Source organism: Anopheles coluzzii, chromosome 3 (genome assembly GCF_943734685.1).
Source record: "Anopheles coluzzii chromosome 3, AcolN3, whole genome shotgun sequence".
Classification (NCBI taxonomy): domain Eukaryota; kingdom Metazoa; phylum Arthropoda; class Insecta; order Diptera; family Culicidae; genus Anopheles; species Anopheles coluzzii.
Genome location: NC_064671.1, coordinates 23,148,619 through 23,176,088, shown reverse-complemented (window position 1 = coordinate 23,176,088; position 27,470 = coordinate 23,148,619). Strand labels below are relative to the sequence as shown.

Here is a 27,470-nt window from a genome sequence, read left to right as displayed (position 1 = left end):
TTGTTGTTAGCCATCACACAAGCCAGACTACGACAAGCACATGCAGCTTCAATGCAGCTTCTATAGACCACACCACACTATAGAATGCGAGGAGCGTATGGAGCGTACGGAGCTACACAGAGCTCTTGCGTGATTACTGATCTTGTGCATACGTCCTCTTCTCTTCACAATAACTTTCTTTTCACAACACTAAGTGTATGGTTGTAGTTTAATTTGGCATATCTTTTCAAATTTACTGTAATTAATATTCTAAGCTTTGCCGGAATCGCACACTGAGTGGTGAATTTCGCTGAATTAAATTCAATTAAAATTAATATTAATCCCACTTACAGGAATTGTCCATTCGAAGCATTAAACTTTTGGGTTAAATATTCCTAGAATATCGTCATTATTCCCACCGAACCGCAATAATCCATTTTCTATAATTCCTGCTAACTCAAACACTAAAAACACTCCCACCACCTTCCTGCCAAAATAATCCATTCAACTGTAATAACACAAACGTCCGGTTACATAATTAAGCCATTACCAGCGTAAACCTTTTTGATGTATTTGCTCCTTTTAACGACAATTCCACAAAGGAAAACAAATGCATTTCATGGAAATTGAATTATAAACAACAGTTGCCGTTCGTTTTTGATGTGTAATAATAAATCGAGATCAAAATATACATCGTCGCTGTTATAAAACAAGCGTCCAGTGTGGTTCTATCGGTTCTATTTGAATAAAAGCCAGCTCGATAACGTTTCTTTTTTCCCATTTTTTCCCGTTTTACAGCCCTGAATTTCACGTGCACGTATGGTGCGGGGATGATGTATAAAACGAATGAAATAAAACATCACGACAGGCGGGATTGATCTTTTGCTATGATATTATTGCCCATGCTCGGGGTGGTTGCGCAAATATGGCTTTCGTCGATCAAACCTTCAACCTACGCTCGGAATGAAAATTATATCAATCAATGTTTTTTCCCCCGTGCAATTCAACCCTTTCCTTCCTATATCTCCCTCTGTCGCCTGTCACTGTCGGTTTATTTGCACAGATTTGTTTGCTTTTGTGTCCTGGCCCCACAAAACCCAGTAAAGGCAGAGTGATGAAAGTGATTTCGTTTTTTTGTGTCGGCTCCGAGCTCCGATGTTGGTCCCTGGGAGCTGTCCACAGGAATCGTTGCGTTGTGTGTGTGTGTGTGTGTGTGTGTGTGTGTGTGTGTGTGTGTGTGTGTGTGTGTGTGTGTGTGTGTGTGTGTGTTTGTGTCATAGGAAACAGTGCGTGTGCGTGTTTGCCAGTTCCGCTTGGATGATTGATGCTGTGCTGTGTATAGTTGGTTACAGTTTCGTGTGGTCTTTTGGTAAAGATGGAAAATGAATTTGTTCACGTGTGTGTGTGTGTGTGTGTGTGTTTGATAGTTTGAATCCACAAAAAAAAATCACATTCATTTCTGTATGTTGAACATCACCACCAGCGAACTACGCTCTACCGCAAATTAGTGGCGAATGATGTCGTTCTACGCGAGGGTCCAACAAGCTACTGCCGGTGGGGTTGCAAAAAAGCAGGACATCCAGCGGTCCCATTTATGGTTTTGGCCTTGTGATTGTAATCCTCTCCCCCCCTTCGTAATGTGACGTGTCCAATCAATTGCTTGTGAAAGTGCGCTTATCATCGTCGCAATTTTCCACCCAGCCCAGCAATATTGCGCCCAATCAGGGACGATATTTAAACAGAACCGTTGCAGCTTTATCTCCGCAGCAAATCGTGGCGTGGCGCGGTGTTAAGCACGTATGCAAGGTGCCAAATTTGACAGCAGCAACACCGGTCAAGCGTGCGTTAGCGTGTGTTGTGGGTTCGGTTTTTGGGGCTCTCTTCATTTGACTGTGCTGGCAACGTGGGACGTGATGTTGGGCCGGACGCGTGATTACAAGAGATTGCTGAGGGTTCGAACCGAAGGGTTTTTGATTTATGCCCCAAAATTCTTCCACGAGCCACGAGGGACACCCGGGGGTGTGAAGCCTAAACACAAGGCCCCCGTCCCCAGCAGCAGTACAAACGGATTAACAAATGTTACGTGCTTTTCATCATTGATGATGATGCGTGTGATTTTACTACCCGACAAAACGTGACCCGAGCGCTGGCGTGCACTGACCGGGACCCAGGGGAGGGGGGGGGGGTGGGTTTGTCTGCCGAAAATTAACGTCTTTTAGCGCCACCCCTTCCCGAGCCATTTACGCATTGGCAGGCAAATGTGGAGCAGTATAAGAGAAAGCTTAATAAATTCTAGAGCAGATGGAGCAGTTTCTTTTTTTTCAAATAAATTCGCTACTTTTGCCAACGAAGAGCAGCAGAATGAATTAAATTTTGTTCCAATTCTACTATCCCGATGTTCCGAGTTCGGGGAAAAATGTGTTTTTCGAAAAAAAATCGCTGCTAAAATAACAAAACCACTCTCCACCAGAGTGCTCCTGTCATCTGCAACAACCTGTCCGAACGAAAACATTGTGAGTTTGGTAGGAATAGAAATCAGTTCGTCGCCGGAAGCAGGACACGTTTGGCACATCTGTTCGATTGCCCCCTTGCGGCCGTTTCGTTGGCCCCGCGCACTGTGGTGTTGCTCTGTTTCCTGGGTTTGGAATGGTGTTGGCTGGTTGACGAGTGTGTCCATTTCGTCTAGTTTCGGTGATTTGATGGGGCTGTTTTTTCCCCCTGTAGGGGAGAATGTAGGGGATACCTACGGTGCCGAATGAATGATGCCCAAGAAAAACATGTTTCATTTCCACTCCTCCACTATCTCGGCCACCGTGTTCGATGGAACCGTAAATCGATTTACGAATCGTTTCGTGAAAATTTGAGGAATCTTTCGTAATTGAACATCCGGACGAGACTGTCCAGATTCCGGTGCCGTCGTTTATGTGTTTGTGTGTTGCTATTTTGGGGCGGTTTTTCACACATGGCTTCGGGTTGGATTGGGTTTGTGCGCCTGGGAGGATGCGAAAGTAATGTATGCACACGCCAGCGTTAGAATGGACACGGACAGCCTCACCTGGACCCCAAGAGAGGCAGTCTGACCGTCTCGAGCAAAACAAATGAGGCCTCCATCGTCCTGCTAACTGCGTTCCGTCGATTGAAGGATGACGGTTTGGGCTTTCTACGGAAAAGTCCAAAATAATCCAGGGGCTCACGATCGATGATCGAAAAAACCGTTCTAACGCCGGGTGTAGGCAAAATATTTTATTAGCCCAAACCCCCATCATCAAGTGTGTTCATCAATCTGGCCGGCTGGAGGAAGGATTGATACAGCCGGCGAGGAGTTCAATTTTCATCCGATTCCGGGTACTGGTGGGCAGCAGACAAGGCAGCGTGAGGAATAATAAACGAGCGGAAATCAACCTGACAGACCTGACTGCACTGAAGGGTGGAAGGAAATTGCAGCTCGCTCTGTCTAGACGGCGGAGATAAATTAAGTTATCAAGCAATGTCTAGCGCAGTGGTGTGCTGTTGTATCGCGTAGGCTGTACAATGGCTGGGTGGGTTGTCCTTCTTTGAGACGGAATTGCCCGGTGGGTTGTAGTTTTGTACGATTGGTTACATTGCTAAAATTAGGAATTGCTGAGTGGTTAAGTGGAATTGTTTACTTGTGTAATGTATTTTATATTTATTTTACTGGCCATATCGAAAGAAATACTAGTAACTTAAGGACTTGATTACAATATGACGACCTTAAGAAGAAGATTATTTATTTTGAAGATCGATTAAAAATATTGGATTGTTCTAAAACATTTATTGCTGAGCGAACGACGATGAACTCCAGATAAAAGTAATAAATTAACTAATTGAGTAGTAAATAGTCTCCATCGGGAATCTGAAGAAATCTGAACACTTCAGTATAATTACTTTTAAGATTTTTTTCCACCAATGGATTTTGTAAAAAAAACTCTTTAAATTACAGCAACACGGCTAAAATCTGAAGCTAATCTGTTTATTTAATAGGTAATTTTTTGGTCCACTTTATTTATTTATATCTTATATTGTTTATCTTGTATCTAATTATATATTAATCTAAATGATGTTTTTTTATTGATTTATTTATGTATAGATTATTTAGGAAACTTGTTTAATTATAGTTTTTGAATTTCATAAATTAATCAACTATAGAACTTTATTTCGTTTCATTTATTTAGTTTCGCTATTTATTGATTCATTTATATATTAGACAGCGAATATATGACCGTATGCGTGGGAATTATGTTATGAACCGAACACTCCCTAGTTAATACTTTATTAATTAATCTAAAGCGTTAAGTTGTAACATCTCATTTTTAAAGCAAAGCATTGTAGAGCTGAAGTTAAAGTATTCAGTAAGATAAAACCTTTAGTGATTATAATAATAAGCTCGTTTAAATTCCACCAGCTACATAATTTATCGCAGTATTTTTGCAGCGCATCACTGTCAATCTTAGTCACAATTGGCAGGAATATTCGCAAATAATCTGCGTAAATAAGGCATCACAGTGGTTGCATCGTTTAACAAAATTAAGAACAAAGATAATGCCAAAGACAACCTTTAACTACATTGAAGAAAAATAAAATATTGCATCGGACTTCAATCTTTTCGGTCGTCGTTTAAAGCCTATTATAACTTAAGGCTCTATTTTTGGCATTTGGGCATAGTTTTTCCAAAGCTTTTAATGTATTGTTTCCTGATCTTTTGTAGTTGAAGAATAGCTAAACAAGTTGCTCATCGATGAGTCACAGGAGCTACTCCAATAAATGTTTCAAATGAATATCTAGGTTAGAAGATAAGGTAATAAGATAAGACATGACACATACACACATAAAAAACCATAGTTGAAAGCATGGAAGTTATAGTAAAACTAATGCTTCAAGTAGCTGGTATGCCTAAACTAAATGATCTTAAAATGCATTTAAAAATGTACGAAACTACCGATTGTTGTGGTTGATTTTTCTGATAAAAAAATCTGTTTGTCTCATTTAATTGTGGCAAGTAAGAAATTTTTAAGTCCAGAGCTGAAGCGACGTTCCTTTACTGTTGATATGCTTTTGCTCAGCACTAAGTCTCATGAACTTCGGTATAAGTTTACTATAAACTAGCATCTACAACGAATTCGATTGAAAAGACCAAATAAAAGCAGCAAAACAAATTGCCCTAAGATACAACTACATTGTAATAGTGAATTATAGGAACCCAAAAAAAGAAAGAAAAAAAAACGACCCAACTTTCACAACCCTCCCTTAGCCGGTGTGAATGAAAAAGTCATCGTGACTGTGACTGGTGGTGAGGGAAAAGAAGCTTTTTAGAAAGAAAAAAAAAATCTCGCTAACGTGTAACAAGTGACCACCAACTTAAACTAGGTTAGCCGAATCGGTAACGACCGGGACCGAACCAAAAGTGGGCCCTCGCTTCCCGATGCCTGCCTGCCAAGCGTGCGCCACGTTCGCACCAGGTGCTAATTAGAACCGCACATTCTTCTAGGTCGCGTTTTTGTTGATCTGTAAATTGTTGCCCCCGACTGCAGCGACGATAACTTGGCGGTGTGATACCATCGGATGGTGTAGTTTACCGCCAGACACTTGCCGGCGCAGAACGGTGTCCGTGAAGGTTTAGTGGTGCAGTAACGATTTGGTTTGTTGGTTGATTCCATTTTACTACTGTCGCGTGGCTGCAACATTGACTGGTTTAAAATAATAAAAAAAAAATCGAGAGCCAAACAGAATTAGAGTAGACATAGTTAAGGAGTTTCGTGCTAAAATCGTTTCTTGTGGTTATTAAGCTCAAGCGCAGATTATGTTTATTCAAAGCATTGAGTGTTTGTAAACTACTCTAACACAACTACTTGGACTAAACACAAGAAGACCTCGAGAACTGTCCATCATGAAGGTGAAATTTCAGACACACTTAAGTTGAAAATATTCTGTGTGTGTGAATATTTGGCTGTGTTTATCCTTATCGTATGAAATAAGGCAAGACACTTTACACAACCATCTGCTGACATCAAGGATCGGGTTACCTTGCAACGGCACCCCCATCCCCGTCGCCGGCTACAAGTGACACTTTAAAAAGTGTTTGCAGGAACTAAATAATTGAGGAACGGAACGAAAACCGGTAGCCCCAATCGACAGCAAAATCCGGACCGATTCGAACTGCACAAACTCGACGGTAAGAAAGTCCGTAAACCGCAACCTGCTGACACACCTGACCACCCAGCGCGTCTCCATCGAATCCTTTCCAGTACGTGCTACACTTAAGGACGCCACGGGGAGAGCCACACGAGAAGGAGGAAAAGTTGTGCCTTTGCCTTCTCATCGCCATCCGCTAGACGTGTGTTTGTGTTTGTTAGTGTGAGTGTGTGTCTGTGAGTGCAGCTGTGCATTAAAGAAGCAGCAGCAGCAGCAGCAGCAGTGTGTATTGAAATCTGCATCGGATCGTTGCGAAAAGCGAAGAGATTAAGCGTAATGATGGCCAGAAGCGGCGCCGGACCCGGCTCAACGATGCAGCTGCTGCTCGTTCGGCTACTGCTGATGGGGCTGGTACTGCTGGTCGTACTGAACGGGGAAATGGTGTCCGCCGGAAGTGTCCGTGCGACAGCGAGACAAACGACAGCCACTGTAGCGGAAGATGAAGATAGCAGCAGCAGTGCAGCAGTTGGAGGCTCATCGGCCGAGATGCTCGAGGAGAGTGAAGAAAGTTTCGAACAAGACGCTAGCAGCAGTGGCGAAAACCCATCCCCCAGCCGGCACGAAAGTGCGGAATCGACAACCGAGCGAGGTGGCGCACCGGACGAAGATGACGATGCTGGATCGGTAACGGGGACAACGTTAGGCTACGGTGCGGTGGCCACCACGCCCAAGATAGTGGTGCGGCCCGTGAAGCAGCTAAGCCGGTAAGTAATGAGCCGGCCGTGGACGGTGCGGCAGCGGATGGTGGTAATTTTGTGCCCGTTTCCGGTCCCGGGAGTGATTGGCGTGGCGTGATAATTTACGATTGTCCTTAAAATCAACAGAATGCTGCTGCCAGAAGTGCAGATTCTGGACCGGGTTGCTTTTTATTCAAATTTCAAAGCATTTTTTTCGCCAGCTTTTCTTGAAGTTACTTTTTAGATTTGACAAAAAGTTCTTATATTATTTTTACGTATTATTAGTAGAGTATTCAATGGAGGCGTCGACATTTTCCCGCTAAACAATTTGTAGTGAGGGGTAACGCGCGTTCCACATGTTACTTCTTGGTAATTTGGATTACATTTTTTCAGTGAACAGTACTGCATGGTCGCCCAGTCATTTACTGGATCGGAGTAGGTTGCTGTATCGGTTTCTGGGCCGGGACACGTTTGTCATCCGTTCCATAGGAAGACATAGGACATAGGAATAGTTTTTATACCAGAATAATAAAGAAAGCAGTTTCAAGGTTGACATGGGTTCAGAAGTTCTAGGATGGGCACACGTTTAGTTGTAGTTAAAGAAAACTGGGTTTCGGAATTAGTCCCAGGACCGTGGTGTGTTAAGGCTCAGCTCTAGGACCGGTGTGAGATCGGAATCTGTTCCAGGACCGTCGTGTGTTTGAGCTCGGCTCTAGGGCCGGCGTGAGTAAAGGATCTCCCAGAACTGCTACGGATACAAGATCAGTTCCAGGATCAATGTCGGTTCGAGATCCTGTGTCGGTATAGGTTTCTTCTTCTTCTTCTTTGGCACAACAACCGTTGTCGGTCAAGGCCTGCCTGTACCCACTAGTGGGATTTGTTTTCAGTGACTTATTTATTACCATGTAACAGGTTAGTCAGTACTTCGTATGGGGGCACGGTCCGTCCATTCGGGGCTTGAGCTCATGACGGGCATGTTGTTAAGTCGTACGAGTTGACGACTGTACCACCAGACCGGCCCAGGCCGGTATAGGTTTAGTATCACTTAAAGGATCGGTTTGAGTTTAGGATCTACTCTAGGAGCTATGAGTTCAGAATCTATTCCAGAACCGGTATGGATTGAGGATCAGTTTCTGGATTTGTATAGATTCAAGACAAATTCTAAGAACTTTATGCGTTGCGAATCAATTCCAGGGTCCGCATGGGATGTTTAAACGTTTCGGGATCAAAATGGGTTCAAGATCAGTTAGATCGATACGTGCTCGGGATCAGTGTCTGGACTCATATTGGTTCAAAATCTATTCCAAAAGCAGAATTCACACTTTTTTGTATTAGTTTTGAGGAATGTTATAAATGTTATAAACACAAAACATTTTTCCCTCAATTTCTGCTCTCTTATGGGAATTTCAATTACAATATATACTGTAATCGGTTAAACCGCACTTGCTCGCATACTTGCAGCATTATACATGCAATTTCATAAACACACGCTTTTCCGGGGATTTTGAGCAAAAGTTTCGAAAAAATGTACCTACTGTCTGATACACCAAGGGTCCAGCAAAGAGCAAAGGCTATCACCGCATCGGTCACACATCGGTCGGCAAACAGTGGCCGACACTCGACACCCAGCCGTGTGCTTTTGCTGTTTGAGTTTCAGTTGCCACGGGTGCGATCATGCTCACTAAAATCACACTCCAATTCGTTAAACTCCAACGCCCGACCGGTTTGCGAGTGAAAAGTTATTCCACCAATGGAGAACAAAACACTAGAAGCGCAGTGACAAAACTCCACAAAAGCCAGGCCAATCTGTTAAAATGAGTTTCCCGCACGTCACCAGCTGGCATCATCATATCTGGCGCACCACCGAACAACCGGGGCAACGCATGAAAACTGCATCCGGGGGAGAGTGAACGCATACAAAAACGGTCCGCCAATGCAGTGGAGTGGGATGCATATGGAATGTGTTTTGCTATCTCTCAAATAAAGTTGCCTAATTACTGCGGAAACTATTCATCAACTCGCTTTCGTTCGGTTGCGGGTGTTAATGAACTTCGGCGGGTGTCGCCGCGGCAACATAGTTCTGGTCGAACAAATGTTAGTTTTGCAGCGAATAATCAGTTTCGGTGCGGATGTTGAAACTTTGCACAAATGTACTAAAGTGGTGGGGGGTGGTTGTAGAACGGTGGTGTTCATCACACTCATCACACTGTATCAAGCTCCGAACGTGTGTTGTGCTGAAAAGGTGTTTTTGAATGGGAAGTTTTATTAATTTCTCTCGCCCTTTCGCCGACCCGCCGTCGAACCGTCGTTATTGCAATAGACACACTCTAGGCTGCAGTTATTTACACAATTATGCAGCTCACTCGCAGAGCGGTTTCTGTTTGCTTTGTGAAAGTATTTACACACTTGTACAACCGTACGATTCATCGTATCGGGATGGAATGGAACTTCAATGCGACGGATTTGCTGAAGGCCTGAAGAGCGTATGTAAGCGGAGCCAGTTTTAATATTATCCTTTGATAGCACTCGGTTCGAAGGATTATTATTTCTCGTAGATGGTGTGTGGAGAATGAAACAGGTGTCATTGCGATGTAGACGTATTAGCGGCATCTGCTCTATCCACACTACTTCGGCAATAATCCGCTCTATATTGCATCGAAGTGTAGATTGGCGGCTTTTACCGGTGAATGAATCTGCTCCATGGTGAGGATCATTCTGCACTATTTAGGAATATCCTTCTGATAAACTGCTTGTTTGGTAGGTAGCGTTTACTATTTTTGAGCTATTCATTTTGGTTTGAAAACATAATTATACTAGCTTTTACAGGGTTTCGAATCATATAAGGGAATAGTTCAACCACTTAGGGGAATGTTGCAAATCGGTAGGGGAATGTTGCAAGCAAGCTGTGGATGTTTGCAATCACTTAGGGGAGTTTTGCAATCGATTAGGGGAATGTTGCAAGCGTACTGTGGAGCTGTCATCAGACTGTGGGTGCCGCTGTAAATACCTAAAAATATTTTCGTCAATCTAACTAACTTATCATGTTTAATTATGGCTCCGCAGCAGGATTTCTTTAGTTTATCATGTGTACAGCAGAATCCCACACGAAAACAACTCCAAACGATGTTTTAAAAAAAACATCATCGGTATCAATTCGAAGCTTTTTACACCGGCACCCACCGTCTGATGACAGCTCCCCAGTACGCTTGCAAAATTCCCCTAATCGATTGCAATACTCCCCTAAGTGATTGCAAACATCCACAGCTTGCATGCAATATTCCCCTACCGATTTGCAACATTCCCCTAAGTGATTGAACTATTCCCTTATATGATTCGAAACCCTGTAATTTACGGTGTTGTATTTTCTTCGGACCATTGATTCCGGACAAGTACGACAAAGTCAAATTAAATTTTAGTAATTTCTGTATGGTAAAAATCTGAATAAAGAGAATTAGGCAATTTACGATATATTACTGCTTTTGAACCTTTGAAAAAATCCTGGTAATACCAAATGTTATGAAAGCAACAAAAATATCTATAAAAAAATAAAATTATCAACTGAAGTCCTACACATTCTACAATGTCAATTGCTCAATGCAATTTTAAAGAATCGACGAGATGTTTTCGAACATACAAATAACTTTCGAGATTAACAATAGTCTACTTTGAACTTCAAACTTTCATTCAAATTTGTTTCGATTCGTCTGGAAACTAGCCAGATTTTTTCTGACTTAGCCAGACACGTCCGGACTTGCTCTGAGTCGACCGTATTCGTTAATAGTCTTCCACACTTGTCCAGAAACGTACATTATTGTGGAGTTCAATCTAGTTTTGATTAGGAGTGAGATTCAGGTTTTAAAACTGTAGTCGGGATAGATCTATAATTCCATGTTGGACGCCACCTCTGTCCGGACTGAGTCATCCGAGTCCAAGCGTGAGACCAGTCCACCTAATCTTGTTGAGTTAGGCACGCTAGACTACAGTTGGATCACTCGTCGTTGTAGTGGCTTCGTAGGGTGTAATTTAAGCTGCCAGATGCTAAATTTCCGAATTCTGATAGGATTTGCATTTAAAACTATTTTGGTTTTTGCTCCTTGAAAGTTATATTTTTGTAATAATGATTCGTTTTCCCGAGATCGATCGAATTCGGGAACGTTCGTAGCGATAGGCAAAATGACATACAAAGGTGATTTTCTTGGATTTTTTCAAACATTTTGCCATATTGTACGCAAAGCAGAGCAGGATACTCATGAAATATATTATTAAAGCAACCGTTTTATCCAGGGAACTGCAACTATCGTTCCTCTTTGATCGAGTTTGGGAAAGTGGTTGAATGGTTATTTAACATGTAATAACATGAATTAAATTTCACAAAAAAAACTATTTCAATTTACATTCAAAATCGATCTCAAAACGTTTGGAGGCTCTTAGTTTCTGTGTTTGTCCTTCTTAGCATGTAGCAGTAGTTTACGGTAATATTGAGTCTTCCATAGTCCATAGTCTGGCTTCAAGACTAAATTGAACCTCATATCCGGCAAATGCTATCCATGGAGATGTTTCACGTACAGGAATCGTCCGGTCTTTACATGAACTTTCGCTTCGTCCGTTTAAATGAGTCAACCATTAAGCACCCAAAGTTCAGAGTGTTAATATCCCCTAAATGAGCTGTACCTTTGAATGGCTATAGCAAAGAAAGAGAGTATTTTCGACTTGGTGGGTTACTGATGATGGGTTACAACACGAAGTAGACCGTTTCGCTCGGGCAGCACTTTTACCAATCAAAGCAAAACCATCACCACTAAAATGATAAACACGATACGGTACAATTAGTGAAGTCTTCCACCGCCAAGAATAAAGTAAAAACAACCATCCCTAATGCTTGTTGCATGTCACTCATCATAAAAAAAACTGCACAGGAAAAACTTCCAATTAATGCCTGGCTAATGCATAACCGGTCCGGAGGGGGGGGGGGGGGGGGATGTTCCATTTGCTTGCCAACCTGCCAACCAGCAATAGGGACAAACAGCTTTACTACAACGCCTGCAAACAAACGAACGAAACAGCTTCGAACTAAACAGACTGGATACGTGTTGACCCCATATTAACAATCGATCACGTTTGTGTGTTTGTGTGTGTGTATGTGTGTGTGTGGGTAAAAAGTGTACAAAACTGTGCTTAACGATAATTACAGTACTTGCCGTTGCCACCGACCACCGTCCCGCCGGACCTTGGATTTGTCGATGAGCCTCATCGTAGCGGCGGTTAAATTCATTCTCTAGCCCAGACCAGCACCAGACAGGCCAATATACAGGGTTTACCTAGCCAATCGGGCGTCGTCAAAACGTTATCGGTCGCCGTAAATACTTTTTCGGGCGTCGTAAACCCTCAATTGGGCACTGTCATTTCTATTCGGGCCTTGTGAAGTATGAATCGGGCAAAGTACAGAATGAATTGGGCCTACTTTATATTTTGTTGCTTTCTAGCTGTAAAACAATACTTTTTTGATAGTAGTTGAACTGATATGTAAGAATATTCACTATTTATAAGTTTAATCACATAAAAAATTATTCAAATTCCTTTTTTAAAATTTTTAATTCAAACCCGTACAATGCAATTAGGTTTTATATTTTTAAAAAAATATAATATGTTTGGTGATTTAATTAGGTGAACATTTTAAAATAATACATAATAAGTTAAACAACATGCAAAATACTTATTTTTAAACAACTTGATTGATCAAACACACCGAAGCTACCGATTTGACACCTTCAAGAGTAGGACGCTTTCATTCTGTACTATGCCCGATTCATACTTCACAAGGCCCGAATAGAAATGACAGTGCCCAATTGAGGGTTTACGTCGCCCGAAAAAGTATTTACGGCGACCGATAACGCTTTGACGATGCCGGATTGGCTAGGTAAACCCTGTAAGCAACCGACCCCCTCCCCTTGTATCATGATGGTGCGCCCCTGGTGTACTAATACAATGCAGAGGGCAGCCGATGGGACCTGGCGGTGGGATTTATTGTAGTAACATACCAATTTGCCATTTAGTAGATTGTAGTCTGGTCGGCTTTTTTTCGCTGCTCTGTGCTGCTGCTGCTGTCGCTAGTTGCTGGTGAGTTTGGAATTTGTGATCCCATGCAACGGGGGGCTAAGCTTAATAGAAAAAAATACGACCACGGCCCCGTCCGTTCCCTGTACGTAGATTGAATTTAAATTTATGATCACTGGGAATTTAATGTGTACCGGATACCCCGCAATAACAAACATTAAAACAAGAGCTGTGGCGGTGGAGGGAGTTTCGGTTCGGCCGCTTCTTCCGATGAGGTCCTTCATTACGGCTGTGTGGCGCGTTGGCTTGGGTCCGACTAAACGCTTGGCTGCCAGCAGGCTCTACGGCCGGGGCGGATGTCGTCCATCCCTTATTCCGTACCCGAGTGGTTTGGTCTTTTCCCGGGAAATTGGAGGAAAGTGTAATGAGCAGAAAGGAAGAGAGAGAGAGCGAGAGCGACAGGAGTAAGATTTTTTCGACCCAACCCAAACCAACCGCCACGGGCGTGTACGGCGTGATTGTGCGCCATAACATGCAATTGGCGCGCGCGCGCGTGGTTTTGTGTTACGCTCCGCGGACTCTGCGGGTGTGTTGGGAAGTGTTGGCTTCTGAATTATTTCACCCTGCATAATTTTACCAGCCGGATATTCAATTGCGCACACACGTGTGTCCACGTGTACTTGTGGTGGGAAGGGGAGGAGAGGAGGTTTGCAACCGGGCTTATTCAACGTCCTTGACGGGGTTTAATTTGTGGCACCGGGATAGTTTGGCCGAAGCATCGCCACGAACTTTGGGGGCTCTTTTCCGTCGTTGCCGGGTGCGGGAAACGGGTTGAGATTTAAATTAAACCGCTTAATTTGACAATTACAATCACTACAGTCAGATGTCCGGAAAGCGTTGGAGGGGAGGAGAGGGGTTGTGTGGGCACTGTCCCGTTCCCCCTTCCCCCCGTGTGTGGGTGTAAAAGTTTCGCTTGCGCAAAAAAGATCTATTCACCCGTGGCGCATAATTTGCACGCACGATCGGTCAAACCAATCGTGCTGGGGCCGCTGTGTTTAATCCTTTCCATTTGCCATTATCACCACCGGGCTCTCCCCTCCCTATTGGAGCCTCAGATTTCCCCCTTTCTCTCTCTCTCTCTCTCTCTCTCTCTCTTTATCCACCCCAAAAATGAGGTGAAACGGGCACAAGGTGGAGAGACGCAAAAGGCATGGTGACCGTGTGAGCTTTTAATTTTAATTATGCCCGTACATTCATTTATTACAGCACGAGCGCACGGGCGCTAAAGAATTGAGTGCTCATTGCCTCCCTCCCATGGCTGGGCGTAATTGTGGGTGGCGGGGGAAAACAGGCACGCGGATAACTTTGACACATTTTCCACCCATTCCAACGGCCAAAATGGGAGGATGCGACGTTGACAGGGTGACGAAATGCGAGGTCGAGAGACAAGGGGGTTTGAGGAATTAATTTTTATCTGATAGCAATTGAAAATTGATATTCAATCGTTGTCTTCGTTGGTCGATTGCTCCTTTCACAACCTTGCTGGTGGTGGTGGTGGTGGTGGCGGGGAAAACGCACATCCGAAAGCCAAATCGATTGCAAATAATATATGAAAGCCCGGGCCATAGTTCATTAATTCAAAATTGTTTCCGAAAATGTTGTGCACAGACAGGGAGGATGCGGGATGGTCAGAAAGAGAGAGAGAGAGACAGTGAGAGAGATAATGGAAAGGAGGGATGGAAAAATGGCATCCAATCGAGTGCACTCGATTGCTTTCATCAATCGGAAAGAAAACAAAGCAGGCGAACAGTTGCGTGCGAAAGTGCTGCTGCGGGCATGGGGAAAGCGCTCTGCCAAAGTTTACCCGAAAGGCTTCGCCGGTTGGCCGATTAACGTGCTTGACTGCATCAAGCTTGCCGTGAGTGTCATGTGATTGTTTTGCTGACATGTGATGCTCTTTTGGTGATTGTTTTACCGCTGTAGTGATGGTTTATGTGAAAAACAACCATATTTAAACTGATTTTTATTTAAACTGCTAAGTAATATTTGGTACGTTGTTTTATATCGTTATATATTTTTGGCAGCGCACTGTGGCGTGGCCTTGGGTGAAAGGTCCGTGTTAAGATGTGTGAGCCTGTGGAACGGGGGCACAAAATCATAATTAATCCATTTGCTTAATGCTGTCTGAGCCCGGGCGGTACAGATGCAATGAGTACAGATTTTTCCCCGAGTTGCAGTTGCTCGCTTCCCATCCCCGATGCGATATGGCGTGTGGTTGCTGATGGTTAAATTTTTCATATGAAATTTATACCAGCACCCTCTGTTGGTTCTGTGACCCTGTTATTATTATTATTATTTTTCTTTTCGTTCACCCCGACCCCGTCGGCAAGGTCAGATAAATATAAATTGAATATCATTTGAATGCATTCATCTCGTGTATGTGAGTGGGGTCGTAATTTCATTTCTGATGTCCATTTTTGTTCTCTCTCTTGCTTGGTCCGCTACTGTGTCTGCTTTTTTGTACTCTTTGTGGAAAAAATGGCGGTGTTGTGGGGATTAAAAGTTTTCTTTTTCATTCGATACACACCGATGGCAGGCACAGCTACGATACGTTAACTGTTACAGTCAACCAGCGGGCTGTTGTGCTGGTGCATGGATTTCATACCGCACTGGCAGTGTTCTTCAACCTTTGAAGTACAGAGTACGGCAGATCGTTAAGTTTTCCATTTTCCTCGGGCTCTTAAGATTGATTCCGATGAATTCCGATATGTCACGGGATACATTATTCTAAAAACTCTTATTTTGATGTTTTTTTTTAATATAATTAGGAAAGGAGTTCAAATCAATGTCTTGCAAAATACAATAAACTCTTTGTCATATTGTTTCATTCGTTCTCAAATCGACTTTTGGTAGTTTTTTTTATTGACTTCATGTCAGCTGAAATCATGCCAACACTCCATACAAAACCGCAATACAAACTAGCCTCAGGTTGTAAGCCTTATATTTTTCAGCCTGAAAAATATGTAAACTAACGTCGATTCGTTGCAGACACGAACAGGATCACAAACTGAAGCTCAAGTATTCTGTCAAGAAAGGTCAAAAACTATTTAATTCGATAATTTTGAATGTATTAGAAGCGTTTAAATCTGTTTCAAACAGTAAAGAAAAAAAAAAACAATATGATTTTAAAGTCGCACCTCTGTTCCTCCGCAAATGATAAAATTGGTGCAAATAATGACAAATGATAAATGATCAATGTAGCAGAACGTAACTTTTAAAAAGATACAACCAAGATGATGAATGTTGTTCCACTGACAGGTTGAAATGTTAGCTTCCTGGCTTAAAATATAAAAGTAGTTATAGGCAGAATGAAAGCTAGCCTAAAAATTTGTCAAAGATTTGTGTTGATACGATTTCTGAGTATCATTCTAATGGGCATTCTAATTATTCTAAATAGGCTTGTTTTCATTACTATCGAGATGCTTTTCAACACGTTTAGTTGTAGTTTAATATTTTGATGTTGAACTTCCATCATTTTGTCATCAATGGGGCCCTTTCCTTTTTAAGTTTGTAGGCTGAAATTACAGCCTGTCAGCTGTTAGCATTGTATAGCAGTTCTCGAGCAGTTATCTTAGTGGGTTTAATGTCCAGGGGGGCTTATCCCAAGGTGTATGAGTTTAGAAGGCTGATTTTTATCGCTTCTGCTTCTGAATGAAGATTTTAAGAGTGTTTTGAGTATTCGTCAATCCTCAAGAAAGCTTGTTTGAGCAAAAGTTTTCACCCATCCTGTCAAAAAGTGATATTCAAATTTGGTTTGAAAAACATACTATGAGACCACCTGGACTACATACATTTTGATTCTAGATTCCACCACGTGATCTCTTTCATGCACCTCGGGGTAAATGTAAACAACACCGTGTTTTCGAGCATGTACTCGATTCTAATTCTAGCTTTGAGGCTAGAATAATCGAGACTGAAAATTCTAGGCTAGTTTTGTGTGTGGTTTTGTATGGAGTGTTTACATGATTTCAGCCTCCATGTGTCAAACTTCATACAAAAAACTGACTAGAATCGTGAAAGGCCCCAATCATAGATTTCATAATGAGGCTTGTTAAAAACCGAATATCATTATATTTTGATTTTATTTTTAATGGCTCAAACTTCAAAAGGGGAGACTTTTTTTTAGATCTTTATAAGAACGTATAAAAAGACTAACTTATGATCTGTTGTTATGATCTGATCTGAGTAATTTATCAAATACTCTAGAAAATATTAAAAATGTGTAAAAAAAATAATCTCAGTTTTAACTGCAAGACCACTGCACTGCTGGTGCATCATCGTTCAGCGCATGAAGTGCGCCGTAAATAAACAGGTGAAATATTTATTGAATATTCAACGAATTACACACACACACACACACGATGGAAACGACGACAACGGCAGGGCAGTGACAGACAAAGGGGACACGCAACGGACGCATCTGGGCTACTTGAACCCATCCTGATGCAGGTTCTGCAAACGCGAACGCTGCCTGCAGGCTGTAATGGATCAGTAGGAAAAATAGTACACTCAACTCAATGTCCTCTTTATGCTCGTGTATGAAACACACACTGCGGCTGCTGCTGCGTGTACCATTTGATTGGCGAGTGAGCACTCACCCCCACCCGAAATGCCGAACGCATGCAAGATATTAATTATCTTTTTGGTTTTCCAATTTGCAGTCCAGTCACTGTAATCAGGCAGAGGGTAGGCCGTTCGCCCGTCAAAGGGCTCAAAGAGAATGCGCAATATATGATGATGGGTGTGCTGATTGGGGTGAGAGGTTCAATCCATCGCCAGGTTTGCATAATGCATCCATTCCCAATGACGTGCTACGGAAGAGTAAAAAATGCACTAATTCAAAGGGCGTACAGGCGGTTTTTTGCGTCAATACACCGTGCCACTCATTGCCGAAACTACATTAACATGCACTACACTAAGCTCATAGCAAGCTACAGCCGAACGCACTGCATAAAATGTAATCATAATCACTGCTTTTGATGAAATTAGAAATATGGATGGCCGAGGGAACGAAGGCGAACGTTGGACGTGGAGCGAAAGTTTAGTCAGCTTAATTACTTTTATGTGCGTTATTTAGAGTGAAGCCTTTAACCCTTTAGCCCTTTAACAGAAGCGCCATGCCCTGTGTTTGGGTAAATATTTCCCAATTGCATCCGTGTGCGGTCATGCAAAGCAGGGCCGATTATCCAGTCGATTTAATTTTCAAAGCGGCTTAACCCGGGGAATCGTTCAAAGCGACAAAGGCTAGTGGAGCAGAAAGTTTAGCAATTAATTCATTCACAAAAATTGCTTAAAGTTTAGTTGCTGCAGCAGTTGGGTTACACGCCCCTTTGAAACCTCTTTTTACCGCTCCATACGTGTGTGTGTACGTGTATCTATAGAGCGATTTGTTTTCTTATCGAGGTACGAGGGGAACGATAGTTCCTCCTCCGCCCTTAAAAAAGGACGCCAGGATACTACGAAATTCATTTGTTTCAATTTGCCGCTCATTATGCCGAAGCTTCCAATGCGTGCGGAGGACGTGTCTCGGTCGGTGCTGATAATAAGATAATTCCGAGCAAAGCCATGAACTGCCTTTTCCCCCCAAAAATCGATACACCAAATGGGAAGAGTTGCTGCTGTTGGCCAGCTTCCCTGTTTTCGGGGCCTTTGCTGTGCTACTGTTGCGCTGCGGGAAACCCCAACCGAAGCCCAACATTCCGACGCACCATTATCAATTAACATAACCACAACAACATGCACTACACTACGCATCGTACATGTGTTCGGTGAAATGGAAGAAAAAACGCACACCATTCCCCATTCCCAGCTTCCGTCCGTCTCCTAATGGGGGCGTTTGGGGCCAGTGGTCGTCGTCGCCGTCGTCCGGGGTGATCCTTTGAACTCAAATCAGGATCATAATCTAGACCGTTAGTCTCACCCCATAAAATGATGATTCTCGCGGGACGGGAATTGGAAGTGTGGTGTGTGTGTGTGTGCAACCGTGTACGTGGTGCTACGTACCTAATGTCCCAAAGCCCGAATTTGGTATTCGGTTTCGGTTTCGGGGGCCCCAGCCCAGTGGAGAGGTTTTTCTTTCATTAGCCTCATTAACTGCCCGCTTCTGCCAAAACCACGGACGGGCGTACAGCAACAAAAACATTTGCCCGCAACAAACCGCAGCGAACGATAATGAAGCTCTTTGGCACGACCCCGGAAGTACCTTTTTGCTGTTTTGGGAAGGATATTTGGGGCGCACCGCACCGTTTCGGACATTGTCTTCACATGCACAAACAAACACATATATACATATGCCAGAGACCATATCAGGGAAAGAAGCGGTGTTAGAATAACAACAGTACCAGTGCAAATGTGGCACCAGGGACAAGCGTGGAGCGAGGCGTATGGCCGTACGGTGTGCCGTTCGGGTCATTGCCGTTCGCGGGTCGGCACCTTTCCGCAGGCGACACCATTCATTATTTCTAATAAAACAATTTGAACAAACTGAATTAAATTTTATTTATTGTTATTATCGCTTAATTCTGTTTGGCCCTTTATCTTATCTGCTTATTGTGCCTTCCTCCTTCCACGCATTTGTCGGAAGTCTTGCCCCTCCGCATGACTATTGTGTTCTTTTGGGGGGGCCAAACGACGTACTGTGTGTCGCTTTTGCTGAGCAAAAGTTGTGCTCACTTGGGTTGTGGCCAGAAATTCCTTTGCCATGCACGCTGGCACCGTTAGAATAGTGCTGGAGGGCTCGGTACAATAACGGGCCGATGTGGCATAAACGCCATAAAAGTGGCTAAAACCACTGTGTGAGAATTGGATTGGTGTGCCAGCTTAACGACGTACGTACATTTACTTACTTTAGCTGGACTTATTTGCTTTTATATGAACTTATTGTGTCTAAATTTGTCTTTGCATCCCCAAAAAATTGAATAACTTCAAATCGGAAAGCTAATATCGATGCCGAGCTTCATTGGTTCTCCGTTCTCATCTTGTCACCCAAGAATACAATGCTTTATTCGTTAGTTCCCAGCACAAAAATTCCCTTGTCTACTTTCCTTCCGGCTCGGCAGCTCCTTCCTTCCTGCCTTGATGCCGGCTAGCAAATTGAATATGTCTTTCCACCTCTAGCTGCTGCTAACTCTTGTCCACAAGTTCTCTAACCATTCCCCTCGCCCCGTTTGTTCTATGTTACCATTCTCGGTGCTCGCGTTGTTTCTCTGGAATCCCCCTCCTGGACAGCTACGAACAAGGCCTGGAAGACTACGACGAGGCAGCGGACCGTGCCGAGCGCGAGCAGCAGCAGCAGCAGCAGCAGGAGCAGAGCGTCGACCAGCAGTACAACAATATGGTGAAACCGATGCTGACATTATTTAATGTGATAAGCACAGTTTTATCGTCCGGAAGATCAATGCGCACGGTGACAGAGGGCTGGCAGCGGCCGGCAGCAGACACCGAGCGAACGTTAGCCACCACCGATGACGGCAATCCTGGCAATAAAACCGAGATCATCACGGATGGCGAAAAATCAACAAGCGGCACCGCCGGTGGAGGTAATGAAAATGGTAATGAATATTTTGAATGTCTAGCATATTTCCCGAATGCAGCAACGGAGCCTGGCGGAGGCTGGTTTTGCATGCAAAGGAGCTAGTTTTTTGTTCGGCTGGTCGTAAGCTGTGACCCGTATGGCCCGCCGTTTGGCAGCCCGAGTAGGGTTTTGCGGAATGGGCAAAGGACACATTCACGCATTCAATGAATCCCCGGTTTCGGAAAGCGTTAGCCTACGGATATCCTTTACCGTCAAAAGCGCCACAGCGCGCGCCTTCAGCCTTTTTGGCCCCGATGGTTGTCACATTCGGGAAAAGACCAAGAACACATACGTCTCCTCGAGAGGGCACATAAAATATGGAAGCGTTTGCATAAGGAAGAGGAAGCGATTGTGGAAGGTAATGGATTTTTATTAGACGCTTTTATGGCGCCGTTGGCAAACAGTTTTCGGCAACACACAAAAAACAGCTTCGGAGACATTAAGCTATTTGGGTGCGGGTCGGCATATTGATGTGGTTGTTTGATCCCGGGGCGCAATAAATATGGTTCCGGTCGATGCTGAATGTGTGCTCTGGTCTTGTAGTGTGGCCAGTGGCAGCATTTTGCTGATGGAAATAGGAAAAGTGTAATTAAAATTTATCCTTCAAAATGGTTGTTTGGGAAGTACCTGGTATACGTTGCTAGGCCATATTGAGGCTAAGCTATTTTTTGGTATGCGTCTCACAACGTTCTCATACATTCAGCTAAACATGGTTGAAGTGCTCATTCCAAAGCAACATTCTACTTACATATGAGTATGAGTAAATTGAAAAACTTTAACACATCACAATTCGAAACGGTTCTACATTTACACACATGACCTTACCTTCGATCGTGGTGGTTCCATGGCGTAGCTCTATGCAAACATTCCAATGTTGACGATGCGAGAAAAATAATCCTTGGTTTTATAACCTTTACCCAAAAAAAAAAAGCTGGCCATCTTTCACTTTCCATCAGTTGGTGAGCATTAGTTTTTCGCCAGCTGCATGCTCATGAACAGTGCTGTGAGATAAAGTTACAAATTAAAAACTTTTCTCCTTCCCAGCAACCCCCCGCTGGACTGCGGCATTTACAGCATGTGTGTGTGTCGTTCCCTTTCCCGGTTATTACGCTTACCGTAAGCTGCATCGGGATTTTCCAGCGTAAAAAGTCAACCGAACGTGGGAGGGCGGTGGATAATACTGTGAAAAATAGAGGCAAAAGCTGTGTGTTTGCAGGTTGATTTTTCACGGCGGGATTTTGATGCGGTGATATTCCACTCATGTGTGTTCAGACATGGTAGACGCGTAAAGGAAGCGTAAAGGCAAAGACTATAGTTTTGCAATGATGCACTGGGATTTGAACTGGGTTGGTTGGTGAATGTGCACGGGGCTGGATGCAGAAAAAAGGGGTTCATGGTTTTGCACGATGGACGGTAGTGGTGGTTTTTGATGACTTAGAGGTAGAATTTTGCGTTAGTTTGAGCGAGAGAATGAGACAGCTCAATCTGTAACTTAAAACCATATCAAATGGAAATTATTTCGTAATTAAAAACCTGGATGTTTGCTGGAAATTTTGTTCAACAAGCTGCAGGGCGATGCGGGATATATAATATAGATTGTATAGGCTGTCTTAAAATTGTACTTGTCGACCAACATTATGCAATGTCGAGTCTGTTAGAGAACCTTGTCGATGTGCTAAAAGGGCTTGCCCGGGCTGATTTGACCGGTTTCATGCCTCCGAACTGAAGTCTGACTACTCCATTATTCTCGCACACATTACGAGCCAACAATTCTTCTAATCATAGTCTGTTTGAACGCGAGAAAAAGGTCTTCGTCAGATTAAAATGTCTGAGAGGCATATGTCCTGATACTAGAAAGGTACGACATAGTTTTAGATTGCATCGTCGCGACAGTTTCTTTGAGGTATACTGCTTGGTATACTGCCGGATGGCAGCTAGCATCTTTTTGCGCTTATACTTACTGTTGACCTTTGGCCTGAGGTAAGAGAAATCTTAGACGACGTAAAGCATACATACGTCGCTCCTACGTAGTTCTGGATTTGGCAATGTCATCATTTTGGCCTTTGTCTCTTTTATCTGCAATCGGAGGTTCTCTGCTACCTGTTTAATCCCTTGATAGGCTACAAAGGTATAGGAAAGTCGATATAGAGATAGTGTTTGTTGAAAAATACGTCCAAGACAATAGTCTCTACTTGTAGCGGTACTTGTGGTTTTGTGAACGCATTACCCTGCGTATTTTGAAAATAGACTTTAAAACAGACAGTTTTTCTAACGTTCAGGCGAATGAAATTACCTTTACTAGCGTTCACACATGCACTTGTGAAATGTTATTGGTATGCTCATAAGATATTGGATGATCTAGCCGAATAAACCTTTTTGTTGTTCTATCAGGAAATGAACCTGTGTTTGACATTGTAAGCTTTTAAATTGGAATATATTGAGCCTGCGTTTGTCAAAAATATGTTCGATAATTCAAAACAACGCTGCATCTTCCTTATCAAATTGAAAGATATCTTCCGGCATATTTGATATTGACAGTTCCTGAAAAAGTAACCATTAATCATGAACATGATGTGTTTTCACAAGCTTCAAAAATGATTTTTGACATTTGGACAGATTTGATGCCTCAGAGGCTGATTAAAAATTCACTGAAACCATAATTGTTGCAGCATCGACCGTCTCAACAGATTACTCAGGATATAGAATATTCTGAAGGAGGTCAGCTTGATTAAACTGTAACTTGAATTCCATGTCATTGCTGACGACTTCAAAAAAGCGGACACCCATCCACTCAATTACTGAAATGCTATAGAATTGACAGATAAACCTTTAATATAATTTAAAAAAATATAATGTACCTTGCCCGAAACTACTCCGAATGATACATACTCTACACATTCAATTTACCAACCCCAAACGAAATCATTGTACACATTTGTCGTGGCGATTAGAACACAATTTTCGCCTTCATCTTCTCCCTCATCCACCCCTCGAAAAGTAAAACCCCCCAGCGTGTTCAATTTCCCATTTTCAACCTGCACAGCTAATTAAAACCGGTGCTAAACGTGCGATTTATGTTTCATTCCAGAAACAGTAACCGCGGTGACAGGTGGACGATACATTAAAGGCGATCCCCTGAATGGCTACTACGATTTCGTGATCAGTGAAGGATCGTACAAGTTTTGGGTGGTGATGCAGGTAGCTATTGCACTATAAACTAATCATCAACCAGCACAGTCTGCGTCCTAATTCCACGCCCTGCACTCGCACCAATTTGGGATGCGCGCTCGGGAATGGTGGTAGGACGTAATTGTGTGTTCCTCTTTCTGCAATTGTGTGTACAAATGCAATTTTCTTTTTGTTTTTTTTTTTATTCCATCCTTCGTGCGCTCTCTCGCTCTCTCTCTCGCTGCTGGGTTGAAAATCCTAAACCACCACGCAGCTCTTCACCGCTGGGCTGGTGCTGTACGCCACATTTGCGGCCATTTACTACTCGAAAGTGAGCCCACTCACGTCGGATTACGACTATATCGATTACCTGAACGGGGCCCGCTCGTTCGCCGGTGGCCGTTCGATGGCAGGCGGTGCGAGTGGTGCGAGCGGAGGTTCGATATGGGATACGGTTGCCAACAACTGGTGGTTTGGACCGGCGGCCCAAACGTTCGAAATCGTGATGCAGGCAATCGAGAACGCACCGAAGTAGATGCAGCACATCGGGATCGCATTGAAATGAAACATTTAACGCCCTTCCCTTTGATTCGGCCGAAATGAGTCCTTGAATGTTTTATCTGAATGTGCGTGTGTGTGTGCATGTTTGTGTGTTTATGTGTGTTTTCGGGCAGTATGCTTTCTTTCACAAAAGTATCCTGCTGCCCTGCTGCTAGGTGTAATTGTTCCACTAGATACTAAACGAAGCGACGTATGACGAAACGTTCGTCTCTGACAAGCTTTACTACCCGTCCGACACAAGTAAATGAGGAGTAAAAGTGCATTGTATCGATCCATCCTTCCCACAGCCACCGCCGAGGGTCGCTACATCAAGGGAGACCCGCTGAACGGATACTACGATTTTATCATCAGCGAAGGGTCGTACAAATTTTGGGCCGTTTTCCAGGTGAGTAAAGCGGTTGTTGATTCCGTAATATACAGTGATCGACCCGTCAACCCGAATTCCCCTCCCCCATCGATCGGTTACTGATGAGAATAAATTCCACCACCATTGCAGCTCGTGACGGCCGCCGTGGTCATCTACTCGACGCTAACCGCCATTTACTACTCGAAAGTGGCACCGCTTACGGCGGATTACGACTATATCGATTATCTGAACGGTGGCCGCTCGTTTGCCGGCGCACGGCCGTTAGATGAGACGGGTTCCCGGTCCGCCCAAACCAGCGGCAGACGCGCGTCGGGATGGATGGACAACCTGTCCAGCAGCAGCTGGTTCGGTCCAGCTGCACAAGGCTTCACGATTGTGATGGAAGCGATCGAACGGCAGCAGAAATGGTGAGACCTCTGTGTGTGAGGTGGATGTGGTGGAAAAATAGCAGCTTCCAATTTCTATGAAATATCCGAACACATGGTACACCTGACCAAATTGGAAACGCTTGGATATTTCATGGCAAATTACGTACGGTTTGGAATTCGTCGAATGGTTTTCATACTCAGGCAGTGTAGGCGTTTGTAATGCAATAACTATAGGAAGAAAGATTGGGAGAGTTGTGTAACGGGGACGAGTGGTCACAGAAGAGGCACGTGGGCTGATCGGTAATCTGGACAGAGATTGATTCCACGTACTTTTAATCGGAAAGCCCACAGTTAAACATAGATTTAGCAACGAAAAACAACCAGTTTTAGCTATAACAGTAAAGAGACCTGCAGGTAAGATGCTCTGTCACAGGATTTAATTTAACTTCTCGTAATACAAATTAAAAAAAACTGGATTAAATTGTTTTGTCTTTTAAATGAATCTAGGATCATTTAGCAAATAAAAACAAATTCGAAATAAATATTAAATATATGGACGATCTACGATGTTTCCAGGATCAGGTGAGTACTGGTAGCCTCTGAGGCGACACTTAATCGAAGCGATTCTATTTCTGCGTTCCTCAGCGATTTTACTACAGCGACCTGCAGCTGATCACACGCCAATAAAGGTACTGTAATTGTTACTTAATGCATACCGATCCTAGAACTATTCCTGGACATTTCCCGGTCTGGATATTGATCATGTTTATAGGTTCTGGAATACATCATAACACCTTAACGATATTGGAATTGATCTTAACCTTAATTTCAGAAACTAATCATAAACAAAACTAGGTCCTATAACAGACCCTGAACCAATACTGGATAATAAATTGGTTCTGAACCCATACCGGTCCTGGAGCTGATCCCGAACCATCTTGGGTGTTGCAAACTGATATGTAGCTTATACCAAACCCTGGAGCGGATCATACCATCCAGGAACTCATTCCTTTTTTATCGAAGCTCTTCTAACCATATGCTCATGTCTTAGTTCAGGAACGAAACGTAAACCTGTTCCGGTTTAGCAATCTTTACAAAACAGTATGTTTTTTTTTTTAATTTGGCGTAGAAACAAATGAAATGTGCGTTGCTCTTTACTTCCATTTGCCTAGCGATTTAATGTATGTTCAAGATTATTTTAATACTTTGAATGACTGCACCAGTCATATGCACAGATGAAACATATTGTAATGACAACAAAACTATCAATTGGAAATATACTTCCTAGAATTCCATCAAAATCACCTGGCTAGAAGAAGATATCAGTTTGTTGCGTATGAACAGAAGGAAGCGGTCAATCAATCAATCATCAAACGCAAAGCACAATGACACACTTCTAGGAACTACGGTTTTTACGGAAGATTTTCAAGCTATTTTTAGAAATACGGAAAGCATGTATTAAATACATGCTGTGAGAGCGGAACTGTAGTTCGTCGACGAACATCAATTTAAGGAATAACCTACAGACGTTGTGAGTATTGCAATAAAACCTGAAATAAAAATTAATTAAATATTCGTCAAGGCTCTTGACCGTTTAGGGGTAGGAGAAAATGAAAGGAGCTAAGGGCTCATTTTGTACATCATTTTGTATAGATTTTAGGAAATATTTAGTTAGAAATCCTATTGTTCTTTCCATAAACCATACATTTTAAGAATTTCCAGTTTTCAAGATTAAACTAAAAAAAGATAGTCAAATCATTCCCGAGCAGTTTATAGCTTAAACTAAATCTCAACTCATCAGTACTTGCTGTACACTTCATCACAACAATAATTCATCAACTTGTTTTTACTTTGTTCAAGTTAAAATTTAAATGAAGTAATAGCTCCACACTGCATTCATCACACTCAGGCACAGCAAAATAAACACCCAGAACCCCAATCCATTTCAAAAAAGCTTTCACGAATCGATGGATAAGAAAATAAAATTGGCACTGTCAGCGAACTAGGGTTCGCGCTACCCGAGCGCTCGCTGCATGATTGTAAATTTACATTTTTGTAAAGAACGCTATCGCTGCCGCTGTTGTCCGCTGCTCGTCGTTCATCACTGCCAATTTCAGCAGTTTTCAAAAGCTTCAAACCGAAGCTCCGAACCAAACCCGCGGACAGCGCAAAGAATCAAAGAACGGGGTAGCGAGGGGAAACAAAAAATTAGAACATTGTTTGTCAAGAACGTGGAACACGTAGTAAAAGCAGAGAGAAAAAAAAACGAACGGCATAGAATTACCGGACCACTAGAACGTACCGGAAAACGTCGGAAAGCACGAGGATAAGCGAACTGCGTCAGGTCGAGTGTGGGGCTGTGTGGTTGTTTTTCTTGCCGCTTGTCGTTTTGGTTTCCGCTTTTTTTTTCTCTTTCGCCCGAGCGCCACCCTGATGTAGGACAAGAAATTAAT

The 27,470-nt window shown here is 43.1% G+C and overlaps 2 protein-coding genes across 5 annotated transcripts in view; one reads left to right on the top strand and one right to left on the bottom strand.

Moving 5' to 3' along the window:
* Positions 1-27,470, bottom strand: part of LOC120957677 (protein limb expression 1 homolog) — a 265,788-nt gene that overhangs the window by 112,596 nt on the left and 125,722 nt on the right. The window lies entirely within an intron of this gene.
* LOC120959143 (uncharacterized) lies at positions 5,551-25,483 on the top strand. Of its 4 annotated transcripts, XM_049610213.1 has the most exons (5): positions 5,551-6,169; positions 6,243-6,893; positions 20,208-20,530; positions 24,570-24,667; positions 24,779-25,483. In XM_049610213.1, the coding sequence occupies exons 2-5, from the start codon at positions 6,466-6,468 to the stop codon at positions 25,058-25,060; spliced, it is 1,131 nt and encodes a 376-aa protein (XP_049466170.1). In that variant the 5' UTR covers positions 5,551-6,169; positions 6,243-6,465; the 3' UTR covers positions 25,061-25,483. The 4 variants fall into 4 exon arrangements, with proteins under 4 accessions (XP_049466170.1, XP_040238258.2, XP_040238255.2 ...); XM_040382324.2 differs by having other exon boundaries at positions 5,551-6,893; positions 20,208-20,518; XM_040382321.2 differs by having other exon boundaries at positions 5,551-6,893.

What these genes read in the sequence shown, in the direction of transcription:
- LOC120959143 (XM_049610213.1), top strand. Translation starts at nt 6,466, where the DNA reads ATGATGGCCAGAAGCGGCGCCGGACCCGGCTCAACGATGCAGCTGCTG. An exon ending in CGGTGGAGGTAATGAAAATG is followed by an intron (nt 20,531 to 24,569) that starts GTAATGAATATT and finishes TCCTTCCCACAG; the next exon opens with CCACCGCCGAGGGTCGCTAC. An exon ending in AATTTTGGGCCGTTTTCCAG is followed by an intron (nt 24,668 to 24,778) that starts GTGAGTAAAGCG and finishes CCACCATTGCAG; the next exon opens with CTCGTGACGGCCGCCGTGGT.